Here is a 12,778-nt window from a genome sequence, read left to right as displayed (position 1 = left end):
CAGAAAAGCTACACAACAAAACTCTTTATTAGCATAATTCAACACAAAAGCTTCCTCCTGTTGCAGTGCATTCTGGCACACAGAGATCACGTCCTTCTGGCTTTCCGTGGGCGGCATCCATTGTGTGGCACGGGGGTGTTGTCAGTGATAGATACCACCTCCAGACCTCCCATTGTCAGACCTTTGATTGCAGACTGCAGAGCAGAGAAAAATGCATTCATTCATTAAGAAAGCTAATGGGAACAGATCAACATGTCTGCCGCTCCTTAAATTATCCTCATTATGACAAGTCTGGAAATAATTAGAGGACCACTTCTTCATGCTGTGACAGGTTTGCTGGTATTGACCGCCCACTTGCATATCGGCACAGAGCAGGGTCAGCGGAACAAAACTAGTTTCATTTTCATCCTGTTATCCTGCAGTAAATTTTCCTTCTTCATACAAATGGTTCCTTGATTTTTTTTTTAAGATTTTTTTTTTTTAATCCTTCTTCAAACAGTGCAGATAGGGTAACACAAATAAAATACATTTTATTTTAAAATGAGATTAATCAAAAGGAAAAAGTCAATCTTGTGCACATTTAAGCAAAATGCACTCGTACCAATAACTTTAACATGATGTCTTTGAAGGCTGCTGTACTAAAGGCTGCTCCTCCGATTGCAAAAAACAATAGATGGGTCCTGGTGAGCTGTCAGTGTAGCATTTTTCTACTTGTGAAAATAACATCAGCAATTTCTCACCCCAATGAGAAAGACAGATGGGAGCATACTGACCAAACAATCAATGTTTTCCCAGAGTACAGCCATCAGAGAATTTGCTTCAGAGGTTAAGGATCTATGTAATGTTGTAACAGTATGTTGGTAAAATTACATATAATATTAAGAAGTTTCAGTTTCACATGTTTGCCTGTCCAGTCGTCTGAAAATAAGCCAACTCTTTTCATTGGTTGTCTTATTGGGTTATGACTGTATGCTTGCCTTTAACAGAAATATGACAAATTTCGATACCAAATAAAAGTACGAGTACAAGTTTATCATCTACTAAGCCAAAACAATTCTTTTAATAGGCTGTTTTAATGAGGCTTCCATCCCTGTTAACTGTCTTCAGTCTGAAGACAGACCAAACAACAAGATACAAAAATAATAACACTAATTAAAAATAAATCGTAGTTTTATCTGGAATAGCTTTAAAGATTTCTTTATAGAAACTACTCACCAAACGCCCAGGACCAAGACCTTTGACCACAACACGCACAAAGCTAACTCCTTTGGCTGTAGCTTTCTGTGCAGAAGGACAGAAGAAAAATCTGAGATGAGCAGCATCCCTTTGACTCCGGTGTTCAGAAAAGTCCAATAAAGCCAACAAATGAAATCCTCTCCTGGTTCTGAGGCTAATAGATGTGATTAGTAATCTTGACTAAAAACACAGTTGAGGAGCTTTAGACACACCATTGCTCTGAGTCTATGGCTTTTTCTCTGCTTTGCCACTTCTAACATGTTCAGAATAAGCAGGTCTCCAATTAATGTCATTCACTAGAGTCTTAAGATCGACTTCAACAAACAGCAACTGCAGCTTTCATTACTTTGTGACAGTTTCGCGGCTTAGCAGCCATTACTAGAGAAAGTAACCAGAGGTATTCAACTGTTAGTTTTAGGTATGTATACAAAGAGGCTTAATTGACAAAGAGGTAAACAAGAATTATTCTTTAAGATTTCCACCCCTCAAAACCAGTAGAAAAGACTCTTAATTTTAATTAATTAATTAATTAATTTTTTTTTTTCTGACTTGTATTTTCCTCCGTTTTCTATCTCTTACTCAATCATGTGGATTGAGAGAGTTTTTGTTCTTCTGGTGGCCGTGGAACTGTTACTTTTATGAAGGAACGGGACCGCGGCACATCTCCTACACGCACGGACTGTTTACTCCAGAGATCAGCTGATCGCCCTGATGCCGGCCGGCTCGCTGGCCAGGCCCGCAGAAGTACCAGCTGAAATTTGGAGGAAAACACATCGGGGATGCAGAGGTCAAGGACAGAAGAGAAGAAAAAAGGTGACGGTGAGACAGCGGAGGCTCGAAGCGAGGAGGAGGTTTAAACCGTGTCTGCCGTCTATCGTGATGGGAAATGTGCGATCGTTGGCAATTAAAATCGACGAGCTCTCAGCACTGGTACGGAGTCAGAGGGAATACCGAGAGTGTAGCCTGATGTGTATCACCGAATCATGGCTGCACCAGGACATTCCCGATGAGAATGCTTCCGTGGAAGGCTTCCACACTGTTCGGGCGGACAGGGACAGCATCGCTAGCGGTAAGCGGAAAGGAGGTGGGCTTGCTGTTTTAGTTAACAACCGGTGGTGTAACCCTGCCAACATAACAATCAAAGAAAGGATTTGTTGCCCGGACACTGAACTGTGTGCTGTTGGACTCAGGCCGTATTATTTACCCAGGGAATTCTCTCACGTCATCTTGGTGGCTGTTTATGTTCCCCCCTCTGCTAACCCCACAGCTGCATGTGACACTATCCACTCTGCCATAGCTCGGCTACAGACTCAGCACCCGAGTGCCTTTATTGTGATCTCGGGTGACTTCAACCATGTATCACTGGACAATACACTACCAACATTCAAACAATATGTGGACTGTCCCACCAGGGGAGAGAAAACTTTAGACTTACTGTATGCTAACGTCAAGGATGCATACAGCTCCTCCTCCCTCCCCCCACTTGGTAGGTCAGATCATAACCTGATTCACCTCACCCCCCGCTATGTGCCAATTGTGAGGAGGGAACCTGTGACCACCAGGACTGTCAGGAGGTGGTCAGAGGAGGCAATAGCGGAACTACAGGGCTGTTTCGAGGTGACCGACTGGGAAACACTCTGTGAGCCTCACGCCGAGGACATCAATGGGCTTACTGAGTGTATCACAGGCTACATAACTTTCTGCACCGACTCCATTGTTCCAGCTCAGACTGTTCATTGTTACCCAAATAACAAGCCGTGGGTGACTAAGGACATCAAAGCCCTCCTCAACAACAAGAAGAGGGCTTTCAGAGGGGGCAACAAAGAGGAGGTGAGGAAGGTCCAGGTGTTACTAAAGGACAAGATCAGAGAGGCTAAGGACAATTACAGGAGGAAGCTGGAGTGGAAACTCCAGCAGAACAGCATGAGAGAGGTGTGGAGGGGCATGAAGACCATCACTGGATTCAGGCCAACCAACAGCAGGGGAGCTGAGGGAGGTGAGAATAGAGCCGACGAGTTGAATCTGTTTTTCAATAGATTCGACACCACAGTGTCTGCTCCTACCCCCACAACCTCACCTGCAGTCAGCCTAGAATCCAGAGCCACACCACTGTGCCAGCCTCTCTCTTCACATGTTGCCTCCTGTGAGATTCCTGACACCCCTCCCCCACCCATCACCTTCACTCAATACCAGGTTGAGATGCAAATGAGGAGACTTCACTCAGGCAAGTCTGCTGGACCAGACGGAGTGAGTCCCCTTGTCCTCAAGGCCTGTGCCCCCCAGCTGTGTGGAGTCTTTCATAAACTGTTTATGCTGAGTCTGAGTCTGCAGAGGGTCCCGGTGATGTGGAAGACATCATGCCTCGTCCCTGTACCAAAGACGCCTCGTCCCAGTGGCCCCCAGGATTACAGGCCCGTGGCACTGACCTCCCACATCATGAAGACCCTGGAAAGGCTCATCCTGGACCAGCTGCGACCCATAGTAAGACCACATCTGGATCCCCTTCAGTTCGCTTATCAGCCTCGTCTCGGAACAGAGGACGCCATCATCTACCTGCTCAATCGTGTCTACACCCATCTGGACCAGCCGGCGAGCACTGTGAGGGTCATGTTTTTTGACTTTTCCAGTGCTTTCAACACCATCAGGCCGACCCTCCTGGGTGATAAGTTAGCAGCGATGCAGGTGGATGCTTCTCTGGTGTCCTGGATTGTTGATTACCTGACAGGAAGACCACAATATGTACGTCTCCCACAGTGTGTGTCTGACAAGGTGATTAGCAACACAGGGGCACCACAGGGGACTGTCCTCTCCCCCTTCCTCTTCACCCTCTACACCACAGACTTCAGCCACTGCACAGAGACCTGCCATCTTCAGAAGTTTTCTGATGACTCTGCGGTGGTTGGATGCATCAGCAGGGATGATGAGACAGAGTACCGGGCTGTGGTCGACTCCTTTGTCACGTGGTGTGAGCAGAATCATCTGCAGCTCAACGTGGCAAAGACCAAGGAACTGATCGTGGACTTCAGGAAGACCAGGAAACACTTGACCCCTGTTTCAATCCAGGGGGTCAGTGTTGACATTGTGGAGGACTATAAATACCTTGGAGTACACATTGACAATAAACTGGACTGGGCTAAAAACACCACAGCACTTTACAGGAAGGGCCAGAGTCGTCTCTATTTTTTGAGGCGACTGAGGTCCTTCAACATCTGCCAGAAAATGCTGAGGATTTTTTATGAGTCTGTTGTGGCCAGTGCGATCCTCTATGCTGTTGCATGCTGGGGGAGCAGGCTGAGGGTCGCAGATGCCAACAGACTTAATAAACTGATCCGTAAGGCCAGCAATGTTGTGGGGATGGAGCTGGACTCCCTCAAGGTGGTGTCGGAGAGGCGGATGCTGTCCAAGATAAAGACAATGTTGGATAACACCTCCCACCCACTCCATGACATGTTGGTCAGTCACAGGAGCACGTTCAGTGAGAGACTGAGATTACCGAAAAGCACCACTGAACGACACAGGAAATCATTCCTGCCTGTGGCCATCTCCCTGTACAATGCATCCACTTAACACACTGTTTGCTGCTACAACTACACATGTTTCTTTTCCAAATATTTATTTATAAGTGACTTATGTATGTATGTATGTATGTATTTATATGTATATATTGTACTATTCTTAGTTAGCGTATTGTCTGTCTTGTCTTAATGTTGGTTTAAAATGGAGCACTGTAACAAAAAATAATTTCCCCCAGGGATCAATAAAGTATTCTGATTCTGATTCTGATAATAAAAGTGTACAGCTACTTTTAATTTTCAATTGTAGCAAAAACATTTAAAAACTGATAAGAGGAAAGTATAATTTAACTCTACTGAATATGGCAGCATTATAATAAAACTTAATTTATCAACTATGCTGATTACAACAAATGAAAAAGAAAATCTGTCTGACCATAACTTTGTTAGCCTGCAGCCTTTATAAAATCCTCAGAGAAGCCAGTTTGTTTACAGCAAACATTTAATATTCATGAATTAAGTGTTGCTGCACAAAGTGGAGAAGCAGCAGATGCTGTAGTCTCTAATTTTAATTTAATTGGAACAATCTTCTGCAGGGATAATGAGGTGGCCCAGCGTTGTGTTGTATCGAACTCACCGCAGCAGCAGAGATGCCCGCAGTCTGAGCAGCGATCGGCGTCGACTTCTTGATATTTTTGAAACCTTCTGTTCCGCAGGATGTCCTCACCACGGACTGCCCTGCGCTGTCTGTCAGCTGGATGTGAGTGCTGGTAGAGAGAACAGCGAGTTACTGGGTCGCAAACTGCCGGGCATTTTTACAGTGAGGACAAATCAGCAGTCGTGAACTCTAACTAATATGTGGCTTTTAGCAATGGCCACCATGACTGTTAATAGGAAATTTAAATCACAGCAGAACATCTGATTTCACTGAATTATGATAACAGATCCAAGCAGCAATTTTCCCTCTGAAAGCAGGTTTCATGGTTACTTAATAAAATCAGAACACTACGGCAAATGGGTCTGAAATTACAAAGAGGAAAGACTAAAATAATGAAAGTGCTGACTGAATCTTGAATATTCTTTAAGAGATATTTTCTGACACTTACATTGTAAGTACAAATGTAAGAGTTTGCTTTCACTTACTTGTTGTATGTGGCTTTAATGTGAACAATTGGTAAGTCTTCAAACTTCTTCCCACCCCATCTCAGTGCGCTGTCATGTCCAGGCAGTGGAGGTAAATAGCTGTAGGATTGAAACAAAGATTAGCCATTAATGATAATACTGCAGCAGGCTGTGCTTCTATTTAATGGAGCTTAGTCTGCTGACAGTAGACAGTGAAACATGATGCTGGCAGGTGTTAAATTAAAGAGAAAACATGAATAAATGAATGAAGACAAGCATCCTTTCACATCAATGCACCACATGATAAAGGTAAGCAATACAGTCATGCTGTGGGACATGTATGAAAACCCTGTTAATTCGGGGTTTGTATTAAGATGGTGGAAGGAAAAGATTAAGTACACATCACTGAAGCTTTAGTCAGAAAGACTGCTCAAGCAGACAATGAACATTTAAATCTACGTGAAAGCCATCAGTAAACAGTGGTGGAAATTGTGGTTGACAGGGCGCAGATTTGATGACTGTGGTGCACATGTGTTAGGAATAGCAATGAGAAAGGGAAAAAAATTAAGACAACTTTTTTTATGTGACTGAAAATGTCAATACAGGCCACATTAGCAAGAACAAGCAGCTGATATTTTTTAGTGCTGCAGGAAATAAAGTAGTGAATGCATTAAAAAAATAAAACAAAAACATACCACTGAACCTCCTAATAGATGCAGCTATGAAAATCCTAGGTAACATCCTTCTCAATTTATTGTGTTCATAAGATTTTCAGAAAACTTGACCTTTGACCTTGAGTTCAAGCTGATCAAGGTCATGGAGATTTGGACCTTAGCAGCTATGCCTTATGGTATCAGGTTGAAATTCCTAGGTGACTTTCTTTTTGAATGATGACATTCACAAACAACACCCCATCAGCCTCTTACAGCTGTGCCCCCTCCACCCCCCCGCTATACATGGTTTGTGCCAATTCATCCATACCCCATTAGCAGTAAGTTTAGGATTTTACAAGTTCTTATTTTGATGTCAAATATTCAAACTGAAAAATGATTACATATATCCATAATATATTACTGAGTATTCAAAATAGATTGTGATATTTTACTAGTCACAATCTATTTTGTGACACTGGGATATTAAAAGCTAACTGCCAACTTTCAAGTTCATCTGATGATTTTAAAATCAACCTAGGGAACGAAGAAATAAAGGAGGTCAAAGATTTTAAGTTTTTAGGAATAATCTTAGATTCACATCTTAAATTTGACAAGCATGTAAAGAAGATTTCTAAGATGGTCAAGGCTAATCTGAATTGTTTTAAGTTAATTTTGCACTATATACCCACTTCAGCAGCTCAGATATTTATGCATTCTATATTTTCTCATTTTTCATATTGTATGACAGTTTGGACCCAAGCAGCACCATCTACAATTCAGCCTGTGGTATCCTTATATAACCAATCTTTAAAAATAATGGATAAAAAATCTGTTCGGTGGCATCACTGTCACATTTTAAAGAAATATAATTACTTAGTTTTAAGAGTTTTAATCGTTTGTGTTTTCTTAAATTCGTTTTTAAATGTATAAATAGGATGGCCACAGAGTGTCTCAATAGATACATCCAGAGACAAGATAGTAATCGTATTACTAGGAGTAAGGTGAATGGCAACTGCAAGATATTATATTGCAGATCTACATTCGGTCAGTCAGCTTTTTCTATAAAGGCTTGTCATCTGTGGAACACACTTCCAACCGATATCAAATTGATTACAGACATTAGATCCTTTACATTGAAGGTTAAAGGGAAATCAAAGTTGTGGTCATTTTAACTAATGATTTAAATTTTATTTTAAATTGTCTATTAATTGTAATTGTATTTATGATGTAATTTGGTTTTATGAAAATGTATGTTTTATTGTAAAATGTATCTATTTAGATTGTAAGCCCAACAAGGGACAATTGTTGAAAATTAGCAGTAGCTATAAACCTATGTGCGGTACATCAGTTTCATGTCTTGCACTTGAACTATGTTAAACTGCACTGTCCCTTTTAAATAAATAAATTCAAATTAAAGATAAAACCTGAACTGCTGACTGCTGAACAGTGAGGACATCCAGGGGGGCTTTGTTATATTATCACGATTTGATTTAACTCTCCTTTTGCTCAGATTGTCAAATTACAGACCCCGGAAAACAGTGTGACACAAAAAATAAAAAAAGGTAATCGAAACTGATTTTATATTTTATAACCAACTAACAAAATAACTTTCAGATGGCAGTTTCCATTAAGTGACAGGTGAGGAATGTCTCCCTCTCATTTTTTCCTCTTTCATTTGCCAAACCAATTTCCAACTGGCCCCATTCCATTAACACATTCACCTTACACGTGAAAGCTCCCCGGTTCAACTCCATGAGGAGACGCATGTTGTGCTTCAGGAGACCAAAAGTTTGCATAAATGGCAGGGTTGTGTCATAAAGGGCATCCAGCATAGAAATCTGTGCCAAATCAAATTTGTGGATCCATCTGCCGTAGCGACTCCTTGGGAAATAAGGGAGCAGCTGAATGTACCATTTGCTAAGCAAACTTCCATTTGTTTACTTCATTTTGGAAGTACTTTAGCAAGGATACCCAGCTGAATTTGGGAGAGCCTAAAAGCCTCAGCAGCATAGGGGGAAAGGAGTAAGTGTGACCACTGTGCTATTTGCTACCAGTTACATTTAAAAATGTTTTATGTATATAGCGAGACCAAGAGTGCATTCCATCAATTCAATTGGAGACCCAGAGGCCATAGCACAATGCAGTACAGACACAATGAGCTGACCGTGGTAGAAGAACAGATGTATATGTGTGTGCAGTGTATAGATAGATAGATAGATACTCTCATACATACATACATACAAATGGGTTCAATACCAAAAATTTCAGAAAATAATATTGTGGTCAGTTATTTAATGTATTGATCCTCGTGGGGAAATTCCTCTGTGCATTTAACCCATTCACTCTGTGAAGCAGTGGGCAGCCATTGGGCGCCCGGGGAGCAGTGTGTAGGACCGGTACCTTGCTCAGGGGTACCCCTGAGGGCTACCTGGATGGGCCACCTGGAGACAGAGTTACTGCAAATCAGTATATAAGCTTCTTTCCATCCTAATGGAACCAGTTTCTTCCAGGATGTCAAAATGCCCCATCCACAATATATTTTGCAGTCAACCCAGACGCCTGTGAACTTTTCGGGCGTTCTTCGTTGCTCTCAAATAAACTAATTGTGCAATATCTTTCTGGAAAATGATGGTGCATCCCTCCAGAAGAGTTCAAGAACCGCGTTGGGGCGGTTTGAGCTGTACATTTTGGCACACCTTGCTTTATGTTGTTTCATTTCATTTGCATGTACATTTGTGCCTGACCTGAAGTCCTTCGCAGTCTCTGCGCTGGAGGATGCTTCTTTCTCCTGATGCCTGATAGCACTGCTGCATATTGTCCGCTGCAACGCTCTGCTTCCACATCTGTACACACGCAATTTAATTAGCAACAACTTTATGAACCTGTCATATTAAACATAATCTTCTATTGATATTGTAATCATAATTATAAAGGTGTCATCTAAAATACTATTTGTTATCCAAATGCTACAGCCTAGAACTAGCCGCCAGCTAACATAAATGCTAAGAAAACATAGCCATAAAGCACTTACAGAGAGGCCGTATTTCCGTTCAGAGGGGCAGACAGCTGTCGACATACGGTACTCAGTGAGCTAAACAATATACAGCTAAATTTATTCATGTTCCACACACTTATACACAATCTTGCAGCCAGACGTTAAATAATTTTACACACAACAAACGTGACATTGAGGAAGCGATCCAGACCAGACCAGACCAGACCAGTAATACCCCCGGAGGTGTGCGGGGGTGGCGTCACGTTCAAAAAATAATATATGTAGAAGCTTCACTTATACATTGCTTATAATCCGTTTTCATTTAATTAAAATATAATGATAATATTTAGTATGGGTGTATAAGTGGCGTATTATTGTTTTTTAAATATATTAATTTCATTTCACACCCACGGTTATGGTTAAATAGATTGTCCGTTTTCCCGCATAGAATTGTGGGTCGAGAACGGAAATGGTGCTTTCAAGTACTTAAAAACCCCCTCGACATTATGCCATTTTGTGTTTAATAAAAACGTATCTTCGTCAACCAAACATTGTAGCGTTTTACTTAAAACACAATAAATAATATAATTACTCTATAAACTACTATCCGCAGAGAAATTATGTAAAGAATCCTACTTCCATTTTGTTTTATTTAGCATTTTCTAATGTTAGGATTTATTTATTTTTTTGCTTGTACATTGAATGCAACAGAAAAAGATGGCTGCGCCCTGTGGAAGAATGGCAAGTCGGCCTCTCCTGCAGTTTCTGTCTCGTTTCAGCAGATCTCCCGTCGGAAACACGGGCTTCCGTCAGTTTTCCAGCGCTACTGTTTGCCGTGCGGCTTTTCAGATCAATGAAGCGGCGGAAAGAGCGAATTCTCCGTGGACTCTGATGGCAGCGGTGTGTCTGCAAAGGCTGCCGGTCATCTCAGCGGACTGCAGTCCTATCGAGCAACAGTTCAAACAGATGCTTCACCAGGTGAGTCTCCGTATCATGGAAGGGCTGAAGACTATGAGTGAAAAGAATAAACTGTTTTTGTTTTGTTTTTCTTAGCGTTCACAAAGTACATGCGGTCATTTGAAAAGAAAACACACATGTTGGTTCTAGGCAGAAATATATGACGCTTGGGGGATGTTACAATTTATATTTCACAGCTATCACTATATCAAGGCTAACAGTTAGAATATAGAGTCCAGTGATTTTGTGATACACGATGCGGTGCAAGACAGTCCTCCAAGATGAAAACTGGGATGTCCCAACAAAAGATTTATATAAATATGTTTGTGGATATCAGAAAATAAGTGTTTGGAGAAGAGAGTGCAGGCAGGGTGGATTGGATGGAGACGAGTGTCAGGGGTGATTTATAATAAGTTAGCAGCAAGAGTGAAAGGGAAGGTGAGACCTGATATGATGTAGGTTTTGGAGGTGGTGGATTTTCATTGGGATTGAAGAGGATGGACAAGATTAGAAATGAATACATCAGAGGGACAGCTCAGGCTGAGGAGTTTGGAGGCAAAAGATAGAAAGGTAAGGTGGGGATGGTTTAGCTATTTTCAGAGGAGGAATAGTGGGTATTATGGGTAAAGGATTTTGACGACGGAGCTGGCAGGCAGGAGGGAAAGAGGAAGAACTCAGAGGAGGTTCATGAATGTAGTGAAAGAGGACAGACATATAGATGGCTGGTGTGACAGAGGAGGCTGCAAGGGATTGGGTGAGATGGGAGCTGATGATCCATTGTGGCAACCCCTGAAGGCAGCAGCTGAAAGAACAAAATAAAAATATTGGATAAATTGGATGAGGAAAATAAAATGGATGTATGGATATTAAAATCTGAAAAATGGTCAGGCCACTCACTCACATGTTATTTGGCATTTTGAAATCCAAGGCAATATTTGAACATGAGTATCTCAAAAACTATTAAAGGTAAAAGCCTGAAGTTTTCATTTTATATCTGGACTCTGTGCAGGCCAGTCAAGTTTTTCCACACCAGCCATATTCTATGTCTTTATGGACCTTGCTTTGTGCACTGGTGCACAGTCATGTTGGAACAGTAAGTGGGCATCCCCAAACTGTTGTTACAAAGTTGGGAGTGTGAAATTGCCCCAAATATCTTGGTATGCTGAAGCCAAGCCCCACACCATAATCGCCCAAACTGTACGCTTGGCCATCCAGGTCTTTAAGACATTCCTGCAGTTTAACTAATTGGTGTGTGTTATCTGGCTTCATGGACAGACAGAGCTGGGTGTCATCTGCATAGCAGTGAAAATGTATGCTATGTCTTCTAATGATGCTGCCTAAGGGAAGCATGTATAATGTAAACAGAATTGGTCCTAGCACTGAACCCTGTGGAACTCCATAATTAACCTCAGTGTGTGAAGAGGACTCTCCATTTACATGAACAAACTGGAGTCTATTAGATAGATATGATACAAACCACTGCAGTGCAGTACCTGTAATACCTACAGCATGTTCTAATCACTCTAATAGGATATTATGGTCGACAGTATCGAATGCTGCACTAAGGTCTAGCAGGACAAGCACAGAGATGAGTCCACTGTCAGAGGCCATAAAAAGATCATTTGTAACCTTCACTAAAGCTGTTTCTGTGCTGTGATGAGCTCTGAAACCTGACTGAAACTCTTCAAATAAGCCATTCCTCTGCAGATGATCTGTTAGCTGTTTGACAACTACAGGGAGTGCAGAATTATTAGGCAAGTTGTATTTTTGAGGAATAATTTTATTATTGAACAACAACCATGTTCTCAATGAACCCAAAAAACTCATTAATATCAAAGCTGAATGTTTTTGGAAGTAGTTTTTAGTTTTAGCTATTTTAGGGGGATATCTGTGTGTGCAGGTGACTATTACTGTGCATAATTATTAGGCAACTTACCAAAAAACAAATATATACCCATTTCAATTATTTATTTTTACCAGTGAAACCAATATAACATCTCCACATTCACAAATATACATTTCTGACATTCAAAAACAAAACAATAAATCAGTGACCAATATAGCCACCTTTCTTTGCAAGGACACTCAAAAGCCTGCCATCCATGGATTCTGTCAGTGTTTTGATCTGTTCACCATCAACATTGCGTGCAGCAGCAACCACAGCCTCCCAGACACTGTTCAGAGAGGTGTACTGTTTTCCCTCCTTGTAAATCTCACATTTGATGATGGACCACAGGTTCTCAATGGGGTTCAGATCAGGTGAACAAGGAGGCCATGTCATTAGTTTTTCTTCTTTTATACCC

General features: G+C 41.5%; 2 protein-coding genes across 2 annotated transcripts in view; one reads left to right on the top strand and one right to left on the bottom strand.

Annotated features, from left to right (window-relative positions):
• Positions 1–9: 9 nt before the first annotated feature.
• On the bottom strand, positions 10–9,749 carry mrps11 (mitochondrial ribosomal protein S11). The gene is made up of 6 exons (XM_026174832.1): positions 9,555–9,749; positions 9,268–9,366; positions 5,892–5,990; positions 5,386–5,515; positions 1,216–1,281; positions 10–194 (listed from the first exon to the last, which is right to left on the bottom strand). The coding sequence occupies exons 1-6, from the start codon at positions 9,641–9,643 to the stop codon at positions 87–89; spliced, it is 591 nt and encodes a 196-aa protein (XP_026030617.1). The 5' UTR covers positions 9,644–9,749; the 3' UTR covers positions 10–86.
• A 456-nt stretch (positions 9,750–10,205) lies between these two features.
• Positions 10,206–12,778, top strand: part of mrpl46 (mitochondrial ribosomal protein L46) — a 10,278-nt gene continuing 7,705 nt past the window's right edge. The window contains exon 1 of the mRNA XM_026174818.1: positions 10,206–10,496. Within this exon, the coding sequence (XP_026030603.1) occupies positions 10,221–10,496 (276 nt within the window). The 5' untranslated portion in view covers positions 10,206–10,220. The remainder of the gene's footprint in view (positions 10,497–12,778) is intronic.

This window comes from Astatotilapia calliptera, chromosome 1 (assembly GCF_900246225.1).
Source record: "Astatotilapia calliptera chromosome 1, fAstCal1.2, whole genome shotgun sequence".
NCBI classification, from domain to species: domain Eukaryota; kingdom Metazoa; phylum Chordata; class Actinopteri; order Cichliformes; family Cichlidae; genus Astatotilapia; species Astatotilapia calliptera.
Note: the sequence above shows the minus strand (reverse complement) of the source record. Positions and strands in the feature narration are given on the sequence as shown.

Coding starts and splice junctions, on each gene's coding strand:
- mrps11 (XM_026174832.1), bottom strand. CDS start 9,643: ATGAATAAATTTAGCTGTATATTGTTTAGCTCACTGAGTACCGTATGT. Junction 9,367..9,554: donor AACGGAAATACGGCCTCTCT/GTAAGTGCTTTA, acceptor GCGTGTGTACAG/ATGTGGAAGCAGAGCGTTGC. Junction 1,282..5,385: donor CGGGCATCTCTGCTGCTGCG/GTGAGTTCGATA, acceptor CCTTCTGCACAG/AAAGCTACAGCCAAAGGAGT.